General features: G+C 38.9%; 1 protein-coding gene across 1 annotated transcript in view; it reads right to left on the reverse strand.

The window, feature by feature from the left end:
- Antxr2 (ANTXR cell adhesion molecule 2) overlaps positions 1–25,791 on the reverse strand; it is a 125,986-nt gene that overhangs the window by 78,957 nt on the left and 21,238 nt on the right. The window contains exons 7-10 of the mRNA XM_031336899.1: positions 25,658–25,738; positions 10,563–10,623; positions 8,190–8,288; positions 6,186–6,255 (exon numbers count right to left, since the gene is read on the reverse strand). Coding sequence (XP_031192759.1) covers positions 6,186–6,255; positions 8,190–8,288; positions 10,563–10,623; positions 25,658–25,738 — 311 coding nt within the window. The remainder of the gene's footprint in view (positions 1–6,185; positions 6,256–8,189; positions 8,289–10,562; positions 10,624–25,657; positions 25,739–25,791) is intronic.

Genomic DNA, 25,791 nt, shown 5'->3' on the forward strand with positions numbered 1-25,791 from the left:
TTAGAGCCATCCTGATCTAAGAAATGGCATACTTCATGATATATGGTTAATATATAAACCTAGAGTAACCTAGCTGAAGTAGGTGAATTTGTTCCCAACAGACAGACAGACAGATAGATGGTAGACAGAGACATAGATTCTGGGAAAGATTTCCATTTTATGGTCCACTAAAAAGGATTTTTTTAAAAAGTAATTAGTGCTGGAAGCACTAAATAATTTACCTTCAATTTTCACACATTGGAAATTTAACTGGCAACCACTCAAAACTTAAATTATTAAAATTGTAGTGGCTTCAAATATTTTGAAGGCAAACACTGCCGTCTTACACTCTGCAGAGTGTTCTTTGCACTAGCTTTGCGAATGATGTAGATTTTAAGTTGAAAAAGTGGCCTCACATTTGTGAACAGTCCAAATAGCCACTTCAATTTATGGGCACAGATGTAAGTTAACATTCTGTCTAGTTGTGTCCATTAAAGATATTAAAGGGATTAAAGGAATTAAGTAATTTCTTTTTATTCTATAGTTATATATGAATTTGACCAAAACAAAATTACAGCCAGCAAAATTGACAGCTTTTAGGAGAAGCCAGTACATATTCAGTACTGTATAAACGTCTCCATGTAAGGCACACTGTAAATGCCTCTAATGTTGCATTAGCAACAACTCCTTTTTAATAAGCTGGTGAATTTTAATAAAATACTATATATATATATATATATATGTGTGTGTGTGTGTACATATATTTATATATGAGTATACATGTATATATGAATAATCCTCTTCTTCAAACATTTTTTTTAAATGTCAAGTGTTTCTGTGATCATCAAACTGATAACGTTAAGTTCTGTAAGCAAGTCCATAAGAACCTCTAAACGCATACTTGAAAGATTTCCTGTTGGTCATCATTTACTAGCTTTTAACACACTCACTAAAGGCATTCCAGCTTTTGAAAATATCTTCCTAACAATATGGTGGAAAGTGCTTCTCTTTACCTGCTAGTCTTTCCTTCTCCTTTCTTTGTAGCAGAAAAGAGTAAGTCAAAGCCTTCCGGTGATAGACCTCCTGACGCTTGGCAAGGCCAACAGTCCATCACTCAGGCGCCATGCCTGCTCTCAGTCTTGGAAACATGTGACTTAACGTTCTCAATTGGACAACATCTTGACGAACAGACACATATGTGTTCAAAATAAGCATTTCCTGTTAAAGGTTAATGCCCGTAGCTGTATCAGATACTAGAGAAAGAGATACAATGCTACCAATTAAACACATTAAACACAACATAACATGCTGATTGGTATAACCAGAATGCATTATGCTATGAACAAATAATTTAAAAAAAAGGTGACCATTGCATGATGGGAGAGGATTTGAGTAACAAAAAAGATCCTCAGCTTAAAGTCTGTCATCAAGATTCTAACGGTCATAATCCAAATAAAGGCATAACTGACATCCTGGTATCCAGGATGTCAAATTAAATCGTCAAGTCTCATACTTTACAAGAAAGAACAGATTGAATCAATAATGTTTGTATCACCTGCTGCCAACACAAAGGATCTAGGGACCGCACAGATATAGATACACACACACATATGTGGGTATGTTTTTGCAAAGAAAGAGAAGCTTGGTAAAAAGCAAAATTCAGCCAACTAAGAAAAAATAAATTGAATTAGTCAATTGGATGCCAGACAAAATAAATCAGGCTTACTATTGAAAAGTAACAATGCTCAGAAAAAAATTTTAACAAATTACTGAGTCCAGCCCTCACCTCAGAGATCCTGTATCAGATCTCTGAAGTGACCTGTGTCCACCATTTCAACTCCACAGACAGATCCCTGAAGTGACCCACATCCACCATCTCAACTCCATGGACAGATCCCTGAAGTTACCCACATCTACCATCTCAACTCCATGGACAGATCCCTGAAGTAACCCGCATCTACCATCTCAACTCTACGGACTCTGTCTGCAGCTTCCTACGCTGCCTTATACGAGAAATAATGCTATCACTTTCATTTGACTTAGATATTTACTTCATATTTGCCAGCAGATTCTGGGCAATGTTTTTGAAAGCACATTTAACTATACCATATGCCTCCTTAAGTCATCTCTATCAGGCAAGCTGTAGATTAAGGCTCTGCCTCGCTCCGTTCTGTTTTTCTTTCCTCACGATATGTTTATGTATGTTTACCCACTTTATTCTGTTCTTTTTGTCAAATCACAGGTTTGAAATCTCAAGTACCCAGAGCAGCTGTGCTATTGTTGCTGTCTCCCAGAGCACAAGGTCAGAGAACAACCTCAGTGGTACAAGTATGTGTGTGCATTGATTGCACAGCCTACCTGGAGCCTGAGATCCGGGGTGGGGGCCAGTCAAAGAATGTTTAGGAGCCCATGCTATTAAAGTCAAAGAAGGCATCTTGCTACAGATAAGCAACTGACACAAATAAACTAAATAGTCTACCAAAAGTTTAGCTAAGGTAATTTTATTAAATATATTAAGTTTTGAAAAGAAAGTGTATCCAATGAAAAGAGTTGGAAAAAAACTCAGTTACTTCCACATTCACTTTCCTTCTCATATCCTAAGAGGTTGTTCATGTTAGGCAAAATCTCATCAAGTAAATTTTATAAACACTTGAGCTCTTTCAAAGAAAACTGCTCGAAGCCGGGTCCCGGATCAGCTCAGCAGCGTCACTCCTAGCTAGGAGTTGCACAGGCATTTTAGATCTCTTTGTTTTGAAACTCATTCATTAATTAAATTCATACTTACTTCTACTGCATTGTGATGATTCTTTCTCCCCATGTCAACTCTACATATCCCTTTCCCATGTTCAAGTTTTTGTAACTTGTTTTTACTTCGAAACATCAGTAGTTGAATATAAGACATTTTAGCTATTCTGATAAGGCAGGCTCTTAGTCTCACCTCCCAGAAAGCATCCATCTTAGCCCTCATTTAAATCAAAATCCACAAGCACATTTAAAAAACAAATGCATCACAAAGAGGAGAGAAGAAGTAGCAAGCAGGCTAATGAGCTGAGGCACGTGGTGGGGGTCAGCTCTGAGACCATGCATCTGTCTTTGAGGCTCTCTGTCTAGGACTACTTCACCAGTGAGTTGTTAATTATTTAGGTGAGAGAAGAGGGGGACCCATCACCACATCTGTCACCCTCACACAGGACAAGCCTCCCTTCACTGATGGGCCAGATGTGTTCATTTGAAGCACAGACTAACTAGCTATTTAATGGGTTTGAATCCTTAGCCAAAAGGTAATTAGGCAAACATATTAAGCATCAGCCGCCTTACAAGGCTAAACTGTCTTGGTTCTGCAGATTTTAATTTAACCTTGTAAGAACTGGTCACCTACAAAAAGGATCTGAAGAGAAGTCAAGGCAAAGAAAACAGTCTAAATTATGTACAGCATAGGAAGTAGAGAATACGATGGTATTTCCCAGCACCCAGCATATTTACAAAATTCTCTAAAACTTTGCCTCAGTGATTAGCTAGAGTATGATATCAAAATTAAAAAAAAAAAAAAGTACAAAAGCAATTCTTTTGGATGAATCTCGATCCCCAAACATTTTCTACCTATAGAGTATCAATACCAAAAGCTAAATAAATGACAGTTTTTCATACCCAACATTTATCATTATGTGTGAAGTTTTTAAGAATCATGTATCTGACGTATTTATCCTGTCTGCAAAGCATTAAAGAATGTCAATAGTTACTATGCTACATTATTCAAAGGGAGGTGCCTAGAAGAGAGCAGGTAGAAGTGCTTGCTGCTGAGCCCGAGGACCTGAGTTTGATCCCTGGGATATTCATCATGAAAAGGAAGCCAAAAGCCACCCTACAACCTCCATATGACCATAGCAGGCACATATGGACACATATGCGTAGTACATGTACATACAGAGGTAAGCAAAAGTCAAAGTAAATATTTTTAAAAGTTTGACTAATATATGGCATATAAGAAGTATAATTTCATTTTGTAACTAGAAAGAGTTTTACCCTCTTGGGAAGGTGACATTTGAATAAGACTTAAGGGAATAAGAGAACATTCCAAGCAGAGGGACTAACAAGTAGGATAGTGCTGACAGAAGTGTAAGCTGATGAGTTAAGAGACAGAAAAAAAGGGGGTGCAGAGCTGAGCAGAGAAGCAAAAGAAGAGATGAAGCCTGAGGAATGAGGGTTTGGGTCCTATAGAAACGCAGGGAAACTGTCAGCTGTCCTTTACCTTTGTGTGGGATGAGGAACTTATTCCCAATAATCCTACCTGAAAGGGTAACGAACACAAGCCTATATATTCCAGTAGGATCACTGAAGGCAAAGGTAGAAACAGAAAGACCAATAAAGAGATTAATGATGTTGGCACGAGATAACGTGGACTTTGCCCGGTTGGAGCAAGCTAATACTGAATGTTATGGTCCGAAATCAGTGCTAAGTAGTTCAAGATAAACTGTGCACGAAATAAGAATGAATCAATTATAATTCGAAGAGTTTTTTTATCTGACTGACAAAGAATAAAAGATGTTATAATCAATGGGGAGACTAGAAAAGTATAACTTGGGGACAGACTGAGCCAAGAGGCATGAAGACCACCAACCAACATGACACTCCAAGTTCAATTAAACAAGTCCAAACTTCAGTGGTTTGTCATGCCAATCACACCAAGATCACTGAATTCTACTGTATACTTGGGGCAAGATGGTGTCCTGAAAAACCCAACTATCACAAAGCCCAGTGCTGTCTAAAACAACCATGGGCAGGTCATCTCTGATGCTAGGTTATCAGGCAGAACGCATGCAAAAAAAGAATAATAGTCTAAGTTCTGATGTTACTTAATATAGCCCTTTTTATCTATTTAAAATACAAAAATGATACTGTTAGATTGTTTTAGCTATTGTTAATGCTGTCCAATAGCTATATTGAATACTTTCACACACACACACACACACACACACACACACACACACACAAAACCAAGTCCGCATGCAGATAGCAAAATACAAAAACTGTTCTCTTTGATACCATGAAGGAAAAGATACTCTTCATTGTGTGAACACTGTTTTTGACTTGAGATTATGCTTTTAGTGTTTACTACATTTATGCTCTATGGAAAATATCAGCATTAAGTAACTCCATCGGGTGGGTCAGCACTACGAACAGTTGCACTCATTAATATCAAAGGAGAGAACATCTCAACTTTTTGGAATTATTTTCTGCATACTAAAGAGTATAAGAACAGTCAGATAGAAATACGGTGACTATTAAAATTATTTGTGCATTGATGATTTAAATAAGAGTCTTTCTTCTTCATGGTCTACTGTCACACAAAAGAAAGAGGGAGTGTAGGATTGACTGAGATGGGAAATAAAGCACAAATTAATATGTACCATGAGCCTCATTCCACTTGCTTTTACCTTTAATATTTATTAAATTCCATAGCAAACATTTAAAATCTTACCTTGGAACTCCTATGTATGTTCGTGAGTGTGTACGTTCAGTACTATGAAGTTCAAACTAACGGATGTGTGGCTCTGGTTACGTGCAGGCCACTGAGTAAGTGTGAGGCCAACCTGGTCTATATGACACATTGTACTCAAAAGACAAAATAAGTAAATGAAATTACCAGTGTGCAATTGGTGTTTTATAGGAATCTGTTGCATTGGTTTTGGTTGGTTTGTTTTGGTTGGTATTTGTTTTTAATCAGTAAAGAAAGGCTTTTATGTGATGACACACACTGAGAGACATAGAGAGAAATAGGCAGAGAGAGGAGGAGAGGGAGGGAGGGAGGGAGAGAGGGAGGGAGAGCAAGAGAGAGGGACAGTGGGAGGGAAAGAGAGGGAGAGAGGGAGAGAGGGAGAGAGAGAGAGGGAGGGAAGGAGAGAGGGAGAGAGAGAGAGAGAGAGGGAGAGAGAGAGGGAAGGAGAGAGGGAGAGAGGTAGGGAGGGAGAGAGGGAAGGAGGGAGGGAGAGAGGGAAGGAGGGAGGGAGATAGGGAGGGAGAGAGGGAGAGAGGGAGAGAGGTAGGGAGGGAGAGAGGGAAGGAGGGAGGGAGAGAGGGAGAGAGGAAGAGCGGGAGGGAGAGAGAGGGAGAGAGGGAGAGAGAGAGAGAGCGCCTCACAGAGCAGAGCAGCCACTGATCACACAGGAGCTGGAACTCCATGATGAGTTGTCTGATGAAGTACTTACTCTCCAGCCTTGTTCAGGACAGGTGCAGGACAAAGGATGGAGCTGGGCTGAATACTCACTGGTTTTTCACCTAAGATATAGAATATCATTAGTTAATAACAACAAGTTCTGCATCACTAATACAGTCTCATTTTTAAAGTGCCACACATTCTACAATAAGAACTCAGGTGGGGAATATGAGAAAGGTCAATATATATATATACATACATACATATATACATACATGCATATATACATACATACATATACACATATATTTAAAGTCTAGCTAAAAATGTTAAAGAAAGAAAATCAAAAAAATGAAGAGTTACAAAATCTTGATACAAAATTATGATAAATCAAAAGTTAGATTTCTTAGCTAAGATAGTAATATACAGTTATAAATATAAATTTTTATCCTGAACATTTCAAATACCTTAGCCATTCAAGGGTAAATTAGATATTATTTCTAAGAAACTAAATTTAGGATGGATGAACAAAGGAAGACTAGGACCTAATTACAAATAAATTTATCTCGTGGGTTAACAAGATAGCTGTCTCTATAATGTATAAGCACACCTTAAGAAGCTGGTTACTTAAACTTCCTTAGAGTTTTAACAGTGTGTGTGAAAATTCATCAAGGAGTAGAACTACTGAAGAAATTTACATAAGTAAATGGATCATCTCAGAATGTGAATAATGAAAATACTCTCCCACCTCCATCTATTTGAGAATTGAATTCAATAAACTGAATCTTATCAATGTCTATATTATAATCAAGCCAAATGTGCAATCAAAAGGAGTCACATAAACCCAGCACTTTCATACTAATAACTACAGAACAGAAATAAAGTTAAGCTTCCCTCTTCAATTGTGTAATTTGTTATGCCTTTTTTACAAATATCATTTGCCTTAATAAATGGTGTTTCTCATACAGAGAAGAGAGAGAATTGACTATGTTTACTAAACTGAGATGCCCATCATTTTAATCCAACCAGCACATACTGACAATTTGCTGTGTGGCCAAACTATGCTAATACCATCAAAGAAACAGCAGAGTTACAGATGAATCTCTTTAAACAGCTCTACCAGAGCTTATAGATCTTAGAGGCCAAAATATCCATCAATTGAAAAAAAATTTTATTATCCAACCAGCATACTCAGGAAGCAAATACCATTAAACTCAGTTTTGGAGAACCCTGGAGGCATAAAAGGCCAAAGGCACAAAGAACAAACCAAACAACAAAAGAAATTCTTCAAGAAACTGAAAAGTTACTTGGCATTAGGTCTTGAAAAGAGATGGCAAGACCAAGTCATCTGACGCAAGAGTAGCAAACTGGAAGTCTACACAAGGGCAGTTTGCTCACATTGCTGATGCAGTTAATCCAAAGCCTAGGCTCAGGTACTTCAACCTTCAGCTCTGCCTTAGCAAGGTGATTCATACACCAAAGACCATCTTCTAAATAATGTCAGTACTGAGAACAGGGTCTAGTGTATATGAAGTCATGAGCAAGTATTGCCTTCACTAAATAATTACTGCTTATTATTATGAAAGCTTCAGTTTTTTTCTCTAATGAAAAACTGTAGCATAGCTGACTTTAATTGAATGAGATGAAAGAAAGAAAGAAGGAAAGAGAGAAAGAAAGAGAGAGAAAGAAAGAAAGAGAGAGAGAAAGAAAGAGAGAGAGAGAGGAAGAAAGAGGGAGGGAGGGGAGGAGGGAAGGAAGGAAGAATAGAAGGAAAAAAGAAGGAATACTTTAGGTTGCAGAGATGGTTTAGAGGTTAAAAGCACTTGATGCTTTTCCAATAGGGGTGGGTTTGGGTCCCAGCACCCACATAACAGTCTACAACCATCTATACCTCCAATTTGAAAGCATCTGATGTCTTCTTCTGGCTTCACTAGGCACAAACGTGTGTAGGCAGAACACTCATACACACACAATCAAAATAAATACTTTTTAAAGAAGAAAAATACTCAAGATTCTGTACAATAAAAGGTGATATTTGGCATTCCTGGGGACTTACTCTTTGTGTAGGTGCTGTTCGCAGTGAATGTACAGAGGACACTGCCATCGTGGCTGATAGACGTGACTGCTCTTCCACTCAGAACAACTTGAAACTTCTCTAGAGGTAAAAGAAAGGAGAAGATGAGCACTGTAACCAGTGTTTTACTAAGAACAGCCATGGTGTTGAGAGGTTCAGCACACATTCCCACACTTCATATTCCCCACCAATAACCGTGAAAATGCGACTCCAGCCAAGCTGGCTTCCTTTAGACTCTCTGGGTGGGGATGGTGGAGATGGCATTCATTGTCCCACAGAGCTACTGCTTTGGTTTTTATTAGAGTGTTGTCCAATAGTAACCCAGGTATTAGAATTAAAATATAGCAATAATCACCTGGCTTACCTCAGCTCCCCCAGTTCTATTCCTACAGGTTTTTCAAGAAAGAACATGCTCTTTTCCTTTCCACTCTCACTCATTAAGTTCAGGAAGTAAATAAAAAAAGCGAAGAAACAGCTTGTCAATCGTTTCTTTCTTCTGTTGCCAACAAGCTTACAGTACAACTGACATCTACTGTTTGTAATACTGGCAGTGCTGACAGGGACTAGAGGAAGCTGCTTTACTGTCTCCCTATCTACAATGTCTAAAGGCTCTGAATTTTAGAGAAGGAATGAATATGAAAGAATATGCTAGAAGAAAAGGTGGCAGACCCAGTCTCTCGACAGGCAGAGAATACTTGCTTCTTGACTACAATAGAATATGTTAGCGATCCAAATGGTGATGACCTCTTGTCCCAAAGGCAAACTGAAGCAAGATAAATGTTGAAGAGTTGATCTGAGCAAACTACAATTTAGGAATTGGGCAGCTCCAAGGCAAAGGTCATTTGGGGGCCCGACTAAAAAAATTAGCAAAGCTTTTCTAGAAAGAATGTAGAAATAATGCAAATATATGCACATGTGTACACACACACATACACACATGCCCACACACACATTCACATCATAGATCTATCTTGTGGGAAAATTCCTACTTTAGTAATATAAATATGTTGGTTGAACTGAAGTTCTGGGGATTTTTGGTTTTGTTCTTATTTTTCAACATGTATTAAATATATAGCTCAGATTTTGTTGACGTTTACCAATCAGGCAAAGGTCATTTGTGATACCTACATGGACCCTTTATATTCAGAATTCCTTCATTTGTATTCATCCTAACACCCTATATCCTTCCGGACTTCTCCCTCCTAACATACTGTCGCCAGCTACCAAAGCAAAGCATACAGGCCACTCTCCATTCGCCATGTCATCAAACGAGACATACTTGTATGTTCTAATGATATGCAGGTAAACCTAACATTCAATTCAGCAAGAGCATGGACACTGTTGTCAGATGGACAAGGACCTAAAGGAAAATGACTCACATATACCGAATCTCTGATCCTGCCTCTGCCTCACTTTCTCCATCTGCAAACTGGAATTATACAACTCCCGAGCAGCAATGTTAAGGTGACTTGATAAAACTGTATACTCAGCACGCAATCTGGAAGGCTCAGGAAGGAATGTAATAAAGAAAAGCCATTGCCTTAATGGAGTTTCTAGCTACTTGCCTATGTTTTTCCTAGGAAACTAATGCCCTCCATCCTTAGAAAAGACCCTGTTGCTCTGGGATGTCCCTGTGCACGCTTCCTGCTCTGCGTCTCCATGATCATGTATTAGGGAGCTAAGGACTCAGGGCTAGACAGTATGTCAGGTAACCATGATGTTCTGTGATAAATTACATGATATATTCCTCTTCTCCTTGTTCAGGATGGGACATTTTTTTTCTTCCTTTTCTACATAAAGTTGTACTAAAAAGAGCTCTAGGTCAACTTGAAGAGGAAAACTGGCTGGGGAGAAGCTGCCTGGGCAAGGATGGCTGGGAGGTAGGAACCTGAGCCTGCTTTGAGAAGCAGCTGATGAAGCCACCTGCTTCCTTCCTGCACTCTGTCCCTAAGTCACTTCCGCATGAGCCTGGAGCTGGCAGATAGGAGAACATGGCCAGGTCATTAGAGCATAGAGCTCTGCAGTTCCAGATACCATCCAATCAGATAAAGGATTCTATACTTTATTATTTTATTTGCCATAGAAAAAGTCTCAAACATGAACTGAATATACAGAACATTCTAAAAGCCTGTCACACAATATGCTCATTATTTAAAATAACGTTTGAATCTTAAAAATTTGAATTTAAAATAGAAATATTTCAAGGAATTATTTAAAAATTCTTACACAAAAAAAGATGCCAAAAAAGTTAATTTTGCTATTCTCCTTCCAACATGAGTTTCAAATGATATCTTTTAGCTAGGGGGAAAAGAAAAATAATTTCTTACATGGTATTTTTAAATTCTAAATACTTACCCCCTACACAGACACTTGAAGGACTCAATTCCAGGATTTCAGTACATGATTGAGCTAATATCTGAAGAGAATAAAAAAAAAATAAGAACAAGCTATAAGCTTAAGTGTAGCATGTGAATCCCATGGTTATGAACAAAGTCGAGGTCAGCTCCCTATATCAAAAGATGTCAGAGAAAAGTCAACTCACCACTCTACAGAGAGCTACAAAACTCTGTGTGTCGTCTCAGGGTCCAATACTGTACATGGTAAAATCCCTGTTGTATCGGAGTAAACCCAGGCAAACACAGGAAAGCTGGGCACTGCCTCAAAGTTCCGTAGCCTTAAGTATGAACAGATACCTAAAATTTCCTCATATCAAAAGCAGCGCTATCCCTCCCAGTCCGGCCAACACAAGACAGCAAATCAAACTGCCTGTCTGCTCAACACTGCTGTTGATTATGTTTTCTGTTTTTGAAGTTCAAAGATGACCAACCCATAACAGCTTCTTTATCTGACAATGTGTTCCTAGTCCATTTCCCAGGCTTAACTCCTGGGGGACACAACTTCCTCGCATGTATCAAACATCACACTTGCAGAACGCAGATCCCTTGTGAAAGCCAAACAATTATTCTCAAACACAGCCTGTGTTCAAGCATGCACGAAGCACTGAATCAGAACTGCTCCACTTAACACGCTCTGAGACACAGAAATCACCGCACAAGGCACATGGCTACAAGTGAGAAACAATGAAGTAAGCTGTGCCTGATGGTCACCAGAGTTCTGCCTCTATTTTTAGAACTCCTCTGCACAGCATTATCAAAGTCAGACAAAGGTCCAGATGGTCTGTGATCAGTGTTTGTTCTGCTCCTGATGGAACTTGAAGGCAGATGAAGTGCAGTGGTGGTCAGTCACATCCCCTGCTTGTAACCAGACAGGACGGAAGTCCTGCAGCAAAAAATTGCAAACCTTTCCTGGGCTTTTTAATTACAGACACTCAGCGTCTAAAACTACCTTTAAAATCAAGGACCTTTCTGCACTGAATGTACATCTGAATAGGAGGCATCATTTGAACTTTTGAAAGTTTTTTCCAAATGAATACAACTTTTCACAGAACAATTGGATTAAGTCTTCACTACAAACCTCATAAGATTTGATATCTGAAAAAAAAGCTACCAAAACTCTTGGATAACAACACTGGAGACCAATGGTAAAATCCAGCATACCTTGCCTGGAGGGGTGGAATTTCTAGTCAATAACACCTTTAAATATTTTCAAAATTTGTGTAACAGACTCTAAAGGAGAAAACTTTTGTGGGTTAAGACTAAACTGAAAACATTCCAACTAATAAAAAAGAGCATGATTGATATAGTTTAGGCTAACAAGGGAAAGTTTTCTTTAAAAAAAAAATAGGAGTCATAAAATTGGCACCAGTGTGTAACACAATCCAGTTGAATTTGCTGAACATCGCCTCCCTTCTCCAGAATTTGAACCTTACATTGAGAATGGAACTTGATTCATCTTTGAGAAGATACATCTTGGAAAAATAAATCAGATTCCAGAGCAGAACCACCCATGGTGAAGACTGCTTTGTACATATAATGTAACCAACAGTTGTTTAAGCTGAACAAATAAGCTAAAAACAACCTTAAAAAGGTTTCTCTAGTCATCAAACCAATAATCACATTGGGACACAGATAAGACAGTTTTTAAGAAAAATCATCTGACCCTTCTATAAATTATGAATTTTACAAATGTGGAATGATATAATTTAAAACAAAGTTTACCAAAATCACTTCCAAATGAAAAAATAGTCAGAGAAGTGGTGGGTAGACAAGACTGATGAGAGAGTTAATACAGATTTAGAAATAAAAATGACTTGTAAATTTGTTTTTCTCATCTAGAATTTACCATATTCTATATTAAGATGGCAATAACTAGACACTGAATACTTGAGTGTTGGCATGTAGTTTACATGTAATACTTTAAACAGTAGTTACTATGAAAGCACAATAGTTCATTTAAAAAAAAATTTCTGTACAGGAAGTGACCAATGAGAAGCTCAAGATGTTAAAAAGGAGATCCTACAGGTAAGATGGTCAACTAAACTAAACGTTGCTTCTGCACAAAGTAGTAAAGAAGAACTAGAATAGGAAAGACACTGGTTTCATTCCAAGGAGAGAAAGAGAACAAGAAAGCAGGGGAGTTACAAGACTGTGGATAGGACATCTAAATGTACAGGCAAAAGCAGTGGCTCATGGGAGATGCCCAGCCTAACACCCTGCACTCACAGGGATGCCTGGTGGGGACAGAGGGAGGGAAGACAGAAAGGTTCCCCAAAGCATACGTCTTGGAGCCCTGGTGAAAAGGGACTTGGAATCCTACATTTAGGATAGGCCTGCAAAACATGTGCAGGCCTAAAATCAAGATAGTTTTGATGAAACGGCAATTCCTTGGGCAGATGATTCCACAGTGGTACAGAATCATACTCTTGCACTCTGTGTGATTCAGAGGGAAGGTTCTGGGCCTGGCACCATCTTGAGAAGAAACTACTATTTGAAACTAAACTATCCTTAGGGGCTCAGGATGGGGAATGGTCACAGGACAGGGAGTTGGAATTTAATGTGTAGCCATCCCAAGATAAGTATAGCTTTTGGATGCTGTTGTAGACAGCTGGAAGACTAGAAGCCCCAAAGCCAGAAACAGTAGACAGCAGGAAGCTGGACTCAGGAAGTAGAGTACTGAGGAGAGGTATCTGCCCCTCTTGGTTTCCTGGAGCAGGTCTAATTAACTACAAATACCCCAAAGTTGGGTCACTTGGAGCTCAGAAGCTCAATTAAAAACAACCACTGGAACCAATTACCTGTTAGTCATTGCTGTAGAACCTCAACCCTAAATCTCTCTGATGGTCCACTAACACTACAGCTGCATCCCGGGAGGCAGTGGAAGGATAAAATATTTAGGAGATCTTCCTACTTGTTCAGATCTCAATGTGTAGCTTTTTCACATTCCCTGTGGATTTAGGAGACACCAAGAGAAAACATTAACTACCTTAGGGAACAGTATGAACTGCAGTGTCCAGAAGACTGAGAGAGTCTACAAAAGGCGAATCCGAGTGTGAGCAGCCCTAGCACTGTTAGGCAAAGAAGGGAAACCATGTCAATGAAAACCTGAGACCCACAAAACTACGATACTTAATAGGAATCTCTCGGGATACAACCAGAAGCCATATGCACAATCACAGCGCAGAAACACAATAAGTATGACAAGGCAAATATCATCATGACTCCTTCCAACATACCATGATTCTTCAACTACTGATTTCAAACACCAAAAAACACTCCTAAAATGTTTCACAAATAGCAAGAAAAAATAAAGTGCCAAATTCACTCTCCAGAGTCAATATTGCTCTGATACCAACCAGTTTAAACATAAAAGACATGCACATACAAGGGCACACACATGTATACACACATACACACACACACACACACACACACACAGAGTACAAGACAGACAGACACAGAGGTCTATAGACCAATGTCTCCAATGAACATTAACAAAATTCTTACCTTCATACTCTTGTGAATATATTCAGAACCATGTGTGTAAGGCTGGGCAGAGGGCTCGGTGTCTGTTAGAGCACTTTCTGCTCTAACAGAGGACCCAGCTTGCCAGCACCTGCATGTTGACTCACAAACATCTGTAACACCACTTCCAGGGAAAAGGAGACCTTCTTCTGGCCTCTGCAGACACCAGATATGCACATATGACACACACATTCATACAGACACACATTCATATACATGAAATAACAGTAAATTCTTTTTTTAAAAAAAATCACAAATGTGATTCCTCCCCAGATGAGGAATACAATATTGGTTCAATAAACTAATGCAACACAGAGAGACTTAAAAGGCAAAAAGCACATCAATGCCTCAATAGACGTAAAAAGACCTTTGACAAAATTCATCTCCCCTCCTGATAAAAGCCCTTAAAAAACAAGAATTTAAAAAATAGACTCACATATACTAAAAATTAATAATTTTACAGACAAAAATACAATAATTTTACAGACAATATAATACTAAATGGGGAAAAACAGAAAACATTTTCTCCAATATCAGAAATGAGACAAGAGTCTCCATTCTCACTGTATGAGAAAGAAGTTAAGTGAAATCCAAACAGGAAAGGAAGAAATGGAGGTCTCCCTATTTGGAGATGACATGATCCTGTAGCTACAAGGAGCTTAGCGACTTTAACAGAAAACACTTAGATGTTACGACACTTACAGAAACATCTCATGATATCCGCTGAACACAGACCAATCAGCAGGCTTTCTATATGCCAATAAAAACATTCCCAAGGGTGAAGCAAGGAAAATATAACATTCACAATAGCTTTAGAGAAAGTGTAATATTGGGAATAAACCTAACAGAAGAGGTGAAGACCTCTGTGTTGAAAATGTGAAGACAGCTATGGAAGCAACTAAAGAAGACACTTTCCAGAGCTCCCACATTCAAGGGAAGGAGGAAGACACAGTGAAGACTGCCATCCAGCCAAAGTGATCTGCAGATTAAATGCAAACCCCATCAAAATCCCAATAAAATTCTTCATAGAACTAGCAAAGTTAATTCCAAAATTGTTATGGAAGTACAAAATCCCTGACTACCCAGAACACTGCTTAATGGACAAAGCCATAGTACCAATATCGCAATACTCTTGTGTCAGCACTCCTATATACTACAGTGCAATAGGGCCAGAAAAAAAAGATAAATATGCAAAAAGGCCAAAATAGTAGAGGAATTCTATAGAGCTAGACATAGCCATCTAATTTTTGACAAATATATTAAATATATATATTGGAAAATGGTACTCTTCAATAAATGATGCTGAAAAAAATGAATATCTAACTTATTATCCATTCCTATAGGGGAATGAGGCTCAGTCTATATCTCATATTGTATAAAACATAAATTCAAAATTAATCATCAACTTTAATACCTGAATCCTTGAAACTGCTAGAGGAAACACCAATAAAGAACCTTAAGATGTAGGCACAGGCAAGGTCTCTCTGAAAAAAAAAAATCATAATCTAACAGCCCAGAAAAGAACTCCAATAATTGGCAAATGGGAACCTAAATATTAAAAAGCTTCAGCAAAGCCCAGGAAAGCATCGCCAGAATGAGAAAAATCTTCATAAACTACACAGCTCACATGGGTTTAATATCCAGTCTATATAAAGAATTTACATCTTGAGTACCAATAAAATCAATCCATTCAATCAACGAATGGGCTCCTGGACAGAATAAATAGTCCTCCATAGGAAAATAGGAGTGGCCAATAAATGTGAAAAGTACTCAACATCCTTAGCCATCAGGGAAGCACAAATTAAAAGCAGTTTAAATGCCATATCACTCCAGTTAGAATAGTTGTCATCAAACACATAGGGAGCACACAATAGTGAGGATGGAAAGAAAGAACCAATGCCTGCTGCCTATCTGTTCCTTCATTCTTGCTGTCAGGTGCATCTGCTCTGCTGCTGTCAATGCTGTTGCTGTATAGTTCCTCACTGGTATCAGAACCCAGTTTCTTTGGACTCTTTGTCATAGATACCACACACATGCATGCTCAAATACACACATGTGTGCACACATACATACATGAGTGCATATACATAGACACACATAAACATGCTAAGAAAACACACTAAACATATAACTACTACATGACACAGTCATACTACTCCTGGGTTTGTGCATGAAGGACTTTAAGCCTACCTACCAGACATACATTTCTAAGTCTATGTGGTGCACATCTTTGATCCAAGTACTTGGGAGGCAGAGGCTTGCAGATCTCTGAGATCTAAGTTAGCTTGGTCCAGAATAGCTGATCCAGAGCTACACAGATAAACCCCATCTCAAGGAACCAGATAGATAGATAGATAGATAGGTAGATAGATAGATAGATAGATAGATAGACAGACAGACAGATAGATCTATATATAAATAGGTGGAAATTGCTGGCGGATTGGTTACAATGTCCCTTACAAATAATAATTGCTGATTTTCTGTTGATTCTTACTAGTATCATGAAATTCAATATATTACTGATATAATTCAAAAGTCAGAATGTTATGAATAACTTATGAAATTGCAAACATTAACTGGACAGTGCATTCCTTCTTAAAAGGGGGAACCAAATACCCACAGAAGGAGTTGTAGAGATTAACTATGGAGCAGAGACTGAAGGAAGGGTAAGCCAGCCTAAATATAGCTATCTCCTGAGAGCTCTGACAGTACCTGACTAATACAGATGTAGAGGCTTACACACACCGATTGATCTGAGTACAGGGTCCCCAGTGAAGGAGTTAGAGAAAGGACCAATGGAGCTGAGGGGTTTGCAGCCCCTTAGGATGAACAACTATGAACTATCTAGTACCCTCAGAGCTCCCAGGGTCTCAACCACCAACCAAGGACTGCACATGGAGGGGTCTGATTGTTCAGGCAGCATGTGTATAGTAGAGGATTGCAATTTGATCATCAATAGGAGGAGAGGAGCTCGGCCCTGTGAAGGTTCTGTGCCCCAGTGTAGGGGAATGCCAGGGCCAATAAGTGGGAGAGGGTGGGGTGGCAGGCATGGGGAGGGGGGAGGCAACAGGGGTTTGTTTTTGTTGTTTTTGTTTGTTTCTTTGTTTTTTGGAGGGGAAACTAGGAATAGAGAAATTTACATGTAAATAAAGAAAATATCTAATAAAGAAAAAGAAAAAGAAAAAAAAGAAATTTCTCTGTTTGAGGAGGTCAAAGGGAAGAACCAGGTAAGGCAGTTTCCTCTCTGCTCCAGGTTATTAGCAAGGCCAGATGCAGTGTGGTAAAGCAGCTGTGGCAACCACTGGCTGGCCTCCTAGAGGGTGTGGATGTTTGGCAGGACATGAAAGTAGATGCCACCATTGCCCCTTCTCAGTGGCCCAATTTGAATGAAGTATCTGTTGGAATGGTGTTTCTCCCTAGGTACTACAGGCATGTTCCAAATTAATTTGGATTAAAACCTCCTCTGTCTCATGCACTGTCAGGTTGCAGACTTTTAATAGAGGCCTGGTTCTTCACTAGCTACCAAGGGGCAGACATGCTCTCTGCGAGTAGAGCTGGCACAGAACTGAAGACTGGGAACCAGGCCTAAGTCAGAGCCCAGCCATCCCTGGAATTCTGCTGCCCACAATGAGTCCATTATCTCGTATTCCATTCGACACTCTGGTCTTTATAGCCACTGATTAGTAACCCAAAATAACCAAACATGATGACACTGTTGCCAAGGAGCAGTCACATTTGGAGGAAAAAAAGAGATCTTACAACATATTCAAAGTACGTCTCATAATATGGAGCTTTGCATATTTTGATTAAGATCCTATAACTTCTTGAATAAGTCTACATATTAGAGGCATGTTGTCATATCCAGTCAGACACACATAAAGTAAATCCATATTATGAACTGAAAAGTACATATGATGTAGTTAATGTGGGTTTTTTTCTAGTATTTAAGACAACATAGAGCTGTTTAGTGAAAAGCTATACTTGTGATACACCCAAGATAAACATTTAACATGGCATAAATTCATATGGAACATGAAGGCAAATTATTATTTACAACCTATGGTATCTTCAAAACTTATGATAACACTGTAAGAAATAGCTCAGCACATTATGATTTGAATATCAAATATCCAGTTTGGAAAAAAAAAATATCATGACCTCTCAAAAACCAATATAAACCAGGGCAGACTTAAAAGTCCCTATATTTTTCTTATTTCTAAATACCCTATTCCATAAAAATGTACCAAATAATTTTAAATGAACAGGATTACCATAAGTTTAAACCATGACCTAATGTAAAAAGGGTATGAAATAATTTGTTATGAATATCACTTGCTTGATTAATATTAAATAAATTTGACCAAAAGCAAATATAAAGCTGGGCATGTGGTTCAAGAACTTTTTCAATAAAAAGCAGTGGCATTCTGGCTATAAGACAAATAAATAAATACAGAATTTCCTAGTTTGGTTTCCATTGCTTGTTAAGAATAGCTGTAGGAGGCAGTGAGAGCAGGTGGGGGGTGGGTGAGAGGAGCTTTTTCACCTAGTGTCTTAGGGTCCTTGCTGACAGGGCTGCAGGCAAAGGAGATGAGGAGTCAGCAAGGGGAGCAAGGGAATCAGGTATGGATGGTCAGGGGAATTTAGCAGTTCTAACTGGCTAGCAATCAGGCCCCTCCTGTGACTGACTGACTAGCAACCAGAACAAACACAGACTAATGATTATCCAAGTGGTACAGGCTATGTGTTTGATTTTTCATTATGTGTCCAAGGTTACAAGTTCAGTTATAATTAGAAAATACAAACAGAACAGATTTTATTTTCATTATTGGCCTTATAACTCTGATTTAAAGAATCTAAAGAATGTCTCCACTAGCCAACACACTTATTATATGACAGCCTGCTTTTAGGCTGCCAGCGTATGTAGTTTTAAAGAACTCTAGACAAACAGAAAATATCTGAAATTGTCTTTTTATGAATAGCAAATACTTACACCTAGCTCCTTTACTATATGTTTTATTATCTATGCTATAAAGTAGGAAAGATTTATTTACTCAATCTATGTTATTTACTGAGTTTTCTATTTCCAGGGGTATACCTTGTACAATCCTCAATCTTTACATTTCAGAGAGCTCTAGGTCTATAATTAAGTAAGACTTTCCCTCTGTAACCGTTTCTCCTGGCCAGTCCGAGTTTGTCAATTGTCTCTGTTTACCTTGTATCAATTAAACTGCTTGAGTTTGTGCAGAAGCAGATACCCCAAGCAGATTCCTAGAGTAATGGCTTCATCTAGCTCTGTGCTTATCTGTGCTTAATGAACTCCAGGGCATAAGGAAGACTTCCCAATAGTGGCCAGATAAAGTTAATTTTAGGATTTTCTTAAAAAGACTCAGACATAATTTTCTCAAAAAAAAAAAAAAAAGACTTAAAATTAATCATTAATGCAGAAAGGCCCCAAGATTGCAACATGCAGAGACCAAAATGCCCCACAGGTTTTCCATAGGCCAGTCTGATGGAGGTATCTTGTCAATCAAGGTTAGCTCTTCCCAGTTGACTCCAGTTTGTACCAAGCTGACATATAACTGGCCAGCAAAGAGTGCAGAATTGTGTTACTGTCATTTTAACTCATACATAGTAAAAATTTATTTGTAGGGATTCAAATTCCTACTCAGTAGTACTCATGAGTCATGGGCCCAAAAGTAAAATAATAAAGCAAAAACAAAACAAACAAAAAAGGAACAAGCTAGCAACATTAAAAAAAAAAGTCATAAACTTAGATGAATACTATCTTTTGAAAGTATGGTGACATATGTTTTTAATAAAAAGATGGTAAGATGGAAGGTGAAGACAGGTGGATCCCTAGAATTCCTTGACCATGTATCCTAGTTTACTGAAGTTCTAGATACTGAGTCAAACCCATGAGGACAAAGGTAAATATGTGATCTAAATAATGGCGACATAATATCATGCCTCTATTAAATAGGACAGCATTCTGATCTGGGACCTGTGATTTTAATGGTGTCAATACCAGTTACTTTCCAGTGGGCTTGCTGACTAGCATCCTGAATTTTCATTTCCAGTTTTGAATAAATCTTGTCAGTTTGGTTTCTTCTTTCCTAAGACTAAATCTTTACAGTTGCTCAAGCTTTGAGCTCTTCATCAACTGTGGCTTCACAAATATACATTTTCCCAGCTAAGATGCTCACCACAGTCCCTGTGGTTGATGTCTCACCAGAACAGACAGTTACTAGCCTCCAGCTTCTCCCTTTGCCAGAGAGAAAGGTGTTTTAGGATCCCCTCTTTCCATTATAACATAGTTTTGTGTACATTCAGATTTCTTTCATACAAAACAACAGTTTAGTGTCAAATGACAATCTTTATTTTCCCAACACTATGAATGAAGTGACTCTTTAAATCTCAGCTGTTTAGTTTCTCTCAAAAAGCATTTTTGCAATGTTACTTGAATATCCTGCCTGGGATCATTCCCTTTGCATTAGATCTTTATCCAAACAAATTCTCATTAATCACAGTCACCCTAGTGTACTTAAGTTTTGGAGCACAGTTATTCTATGAAGCTAGGTTCACACTGGAGTCATATCTTTCTGCTTAATCTTTTCCAAGTTACTCTTACTGAAAACAAAACTTTTAGAAATAATTCCAAGTAGAGAAACATCCATGATCTTATTTTGAAAAATAAAATCAAGGGAGTTTCCACAAAGCATTTTTATTTTTGCTCTTTCTATGCTGTGGGTTTCAATCTGTGGGTTTGTTTCACATGGCAGTCTTACTTTTAGTAGTTCAAATAAAATTTCATTCTCAAATATAAATCTTGCAATCATTTCCTCAAGACACCAAAAACAATTTTAATGACTATGATTTTTTTTAATTATCCTAAAGTTAAAACATAAGAATCATATGTTTGTGTTCAATGTGGTAGGAGAAGTAATTAAAGAGGATGAAATGACTCAATTTTAAAATTTTCCAACCTTAACATTTAACTTGCCCTACAATTTTCTAAGGGACATCCCCACTTGGATTTTCTTTCTCAAGGTCAGTTGAACTCCTCTCTCTGCTAATCTCTTCTGTTTTATTAAATAAACTTCTGCCCACTCTGTTTAAGAAGTTTTTACTCAGTCTTCAGCTAGTTATCCATAGTTGGAGTCAAATGCCAATAGGATATTACATTTCACTCTCTGTTTCTCTAGTCCAGTGACCTCTCATGTTTTGCTAAACTTTACACTATCCAGACTTCCCATTTTACTAGCACAGATATCATCACGAAGACTGCACTGGCAGAGCTCTTCGCCCTGGGAGTTCATGCAGCATGAATTAAGAATTACATAACTGAAGGCTCAGCTTTACCCTATTATTGACTTCATTCTGACCAGGGAAGATAATCTGTTAGGTGCTTTCCTAATTAGTTCCTTGGTGTTATTCTGAACAAACTATTAAAAAGGGTGGGGGCAGGGAATCTGAGAGTCCCTATATTCAAAGGAGTATAATCTTTCCTTATGATACCTACCTCTAAGTATCATCAAACCTTTTTCAAAAGAAATTGTGGTCCTGTTGCGAACATGGGGTCCTGAAATTCTATATAACTTTGAAATAGAAAATTTAGCTTTCATTACCTGGTATGGAACTGAGTCCTAATCTCATGACCTGAAGATTTGGAAGTAGTGTTGGCCAAACACCTCAGATTGGCTATCATACCTTGTTATGATGTCATGATGAAATCCTTGTTATGATGTTATGCTATATGTTAGACTGTGAAAGGCAGTCTGTGTTCTGGTTGAGCGAGGCTTACTCCAGAGACCCAGCAGAAAATTCTACAAGGGATGGAACAGTGAGCTACGCCCCTGCACGTTAGGTGCCTGATACCATGAGCCCTCTACTCTATTATCCTGTGCCTATCAATCACGTAGACAATGCCCCAAGCTTCCGGTATTCTGGCTGGACTCCACCCCCACAGTCACCTGACTACAGCCAGGTATGCCCCACACCACAGTTACCTGGCAACAGCAAGGTAGTCCAGCCCACTATAAAAGTGGCTGCTTGGCCTCTTCTCTCTCTCTTAAGCTCTTACTCTCTTTCTTGTCTCTTACTCTCACCTCTTGCTCCCACTTTCCCCCTCCCTTCCCCCTCTCTCCACATGGCCATGGCCAGCCTCTACTTTTCTACCTTCTCTCTCTCTGTTTTCTACAAGAAAGCTCTAAAACCATGGACCTTCTCTGATCATCTGCTGAAGCCACTGCTCCAGCCACTGTCACCAGTCAAGCAGTCGCCAGGCAGCCCACCGAGCTAGCTGCCTGAGCTAATCAGACTCTCTCTTCCCCTCAGTAAACTGCCAGAGCTCTCTCCATACCCTCTTCCCTTCAGCCCCTGGGCTAGATTACGCCCCACCAGGGTCTGTTCTCAGCTCTTCCTCAACATGCAGTGGTCTGGGATGTCCAAGAGAGAACCTGTCATCTCTGGCCTCCGTGTGGCACAGGGACCCCAAAACTGGCTCTCCTGAGACACCCAGTGGTCTGTGGTACCCGAGAATTGGAGCCAAGACTGCGACTTCCCCACATCCCTCAGCAGGGATGGCCTGTGAGACCCAACGCTCATCCAGTGTGCGGTCCTGCAGCAGTATTCCCAAGCTCTGGCTGGACAAGGGTCTCTGCCAGCCCTTTATTTCCCTATCACTGGTGCCCAACACTACTGAATTCAATCCTTATGCAATTATGTCCTGTTATCCCTAAGACTTTGACATACACATTGCTGAACACCTTTCCTTATAGGTTGCCGCAGAGGCAGATCAATTGTTCCCTCTTATATGGTTGTAGATCATTGCATTCCTAGCTTCCCAATAAATGTCTTCAATTCCAACCTCTCTGCCCTCCAAAACATTTTACCATCTAATGAAGTACAACTCATCATTCCATTCCATAGGACAAGTTCAAAACCAGAGACATGATTAATCAATACAAGTTAATCAAGATACACTATTTACTACACAGCTTCATAGCTGCAGGGTGGAAGTTACATCTCCTCCTCCCACTGCAACATCACTCTGTCTCCACTCTCACCATCTCTCACCATGACAACTGTGAGAGAGTGTGAACACAAGACTCCATTCTAGAAATCACCCTATCCATTACTGTCTGTTGTTCTACTTGAATCTTCATGACCATCCAACAGATCCCAGGTTCTAAATCAACCTTCCATCTCACTTGTGAAATGAAACCCATTCAAATACATGTAAATATTCATACTTTTTATCCATGCTTCCAGTGATTTGGACATGTATTCTCTAAATCACTGAGCTCAGACCAGTCTGGTCATGTGTGCTTTGTTTATAGTTAGAGCTCCTCCCATTGTCAGAGCCCATTTCAAATCCCACCATGAAAAGATCCTATGACATCACATACCTAAACAACCCCAACTTGATGTCAATGTGCACTCCATCCATATAGCATCTGACACCAATTGGAATCATAGCTTCTCCTCAGTCCCTAAGGTGACTACAACTTCCCTCCTCTCACTCATCTAAGTGTACTTATTTGTTCCAATTGCTGAGTTTTATTTAAATGCACTCTATAGTACAATGTCAGCCATTGGTTTGGTAAAGCATAATGAATAGAAGAATGTCTTCTATTTGTCCTCAGTCTGTGGAAGATATGCTATATTTATCAAACATGTATTTCGAATAAGGCAATAATATGTAATTATAAAATACAATTCAAGTTTAAAGGAAATATATGTATATATATACATATATGTGTATATGTATATGTGTGTATATATATATATACATATATATATATATGAACGGAGCAACTTCTGTTCTAAAGAGAGAGCGAGAGAGAGAGAGAGAGAAAGTATTTGTGCTGCATCATATTTCTACAAAGAGAGCCACAACCCCCGCTAAAAAGACATGGATAAACACATCAGGCATTAGTGAATCCAGACTGCTTGTAAAGGCTCCTTCTTGTACCTGCAGATCCTGCAAGGTTTCCTCAGAGGCCTGTTCCATTGGGATAACAAACAGCTGGAGCTAGCCTGTTCTGACCTGCCACGGTACCCATCAGCACCCTCCAGATGTAACCGGAATGATTTTGTCATCAAACTTTGTGCCAAAAATACATGACTCTTTCTAATTCTCTGCTGATTTTCCAACATAACTTATTCAAGCTAACATCTACCAACAGCTACTCTGTTCTTAAATCACATTCTAAAGTTTCCTTGGAGGGAAAAATAACTGTATTTCAATCCCACAACAATAGTTTTGCAAAGCTGGGCTGTCATCCAGAAGGTTCTACATCAATCTTCATGTGCACAGAACAACAAAAATGAAAATCAAAGACAGTAATCCAGAGAAATCCTTACACGCATACCCCTAAGCACAATAAAAATCTATTCAAGATACACACTACTGACCGGTTTATTGGGAGTCAATTATTCATCCCTCTCCTTGGATTTTAAAATTTACATCATGTTGTTATTTACCCCAAACTTAGCCATAAAATTTAACTATTTTTCTCTAAAAATAAAAACTAATAATCTACTAAAATTCCTGTAATGATTTAACCTCCTTCCATTCTGCATTTACATTTTGGATGTCCACTCCATGTGACTGAACCAAATTATGTCTTCTCTAAAAACTCCAGTAGTTCTTGTAAAGCCTCCCTATGACTAAAACGAAAGCCAATAAATCTCACCCTGTCTACCTGAGGAGAATGATCTTCAAGGGGAAATTTAAAATGCCCAAGCCAAATGTTGGAAGTGAGATCCTTCTCCCCTTTTATAAGTGCCTAAAGATTAAAGGAAAAGATTTTGCTTAGAGAATATATATTCACTTGCAGTTTAGGGTGATGTTTACCAAATATCATAAATACTTAATAGCAACTGTTCCTAGTGCTCCTAGCAAAAGGCAGTAAAACCAAACATAAACCTCTCCAGCAAGAGCCAGAGCCCGACTCCAAATTTCATTCCTCGCCTTCCCCGCCAGACCCCACTCCGGAGAGCCCAGAGTCTAACAGTCACCAGGGAGGATGCTGCTGAATCCCAAACAGAGAAATTATGTACCCGGGGAAACTATTAATCATTTAAACGGGAGGAACAACTATAGTCAGAGCCTGAGCCAGTGGATCAAGTTGCCTGTCTAATCAGTGAACAGGCTGGGAGGAGGCCCTCACCACGCATTCCAATCAATTTTTTTTTTTTAATTTCACATTTCTCCTATAAAGCCTGGAGAAACTCTAAAGGTAGAAGATGGTTAACTCTGCTCTGAAAGGGCGGAGATGTCGGAGGCAATTTTCAAAAATCTTCAACTAGAAATCCCAGCCCAGGATCACAAAGTACATACGGAAGACAGTGGCAAATCTCACCAACAAAGAAATCCAGATCTTACGTCCTGTTGGCAGCAACAAACTAAGCTCACTCTCCTTTTGCTAAATACTGCCCACCTGCTCCACTTGTGAAAATTCCTCGTACAGCTTAAAACACGTGTTGTAAAGTCATCAGCCTTCTGGGATTCAGAGGCCCACTTACAGAGTTGATGATCCCTTTAAGAGCTTGAAATCCACCTTTGACAGGGAAGACTTGGTCCTTGGAATCAGCAATTTTTTCCAGCTTTAGAAAGAAGATGAAGAAAGGGGAAGTTTGGACACATGGCTCTTTACAAT

This window comes from Mastomys coucha, unplaced genomic scaffold (genome assembly GCF_008632895.1).
Source record: "Mastomys coucha isolate ucsf_1 unplaced genomic scaffold, UCSF_Mcou_1 pScaffold22, whole genome shotgun sequence".
Taxonomy (NCBI): Eukaryota; Metazoa; Chordata; class Mammalia; order Rodentia; family Muridae; genus Mastomys; species Mastomys coucha.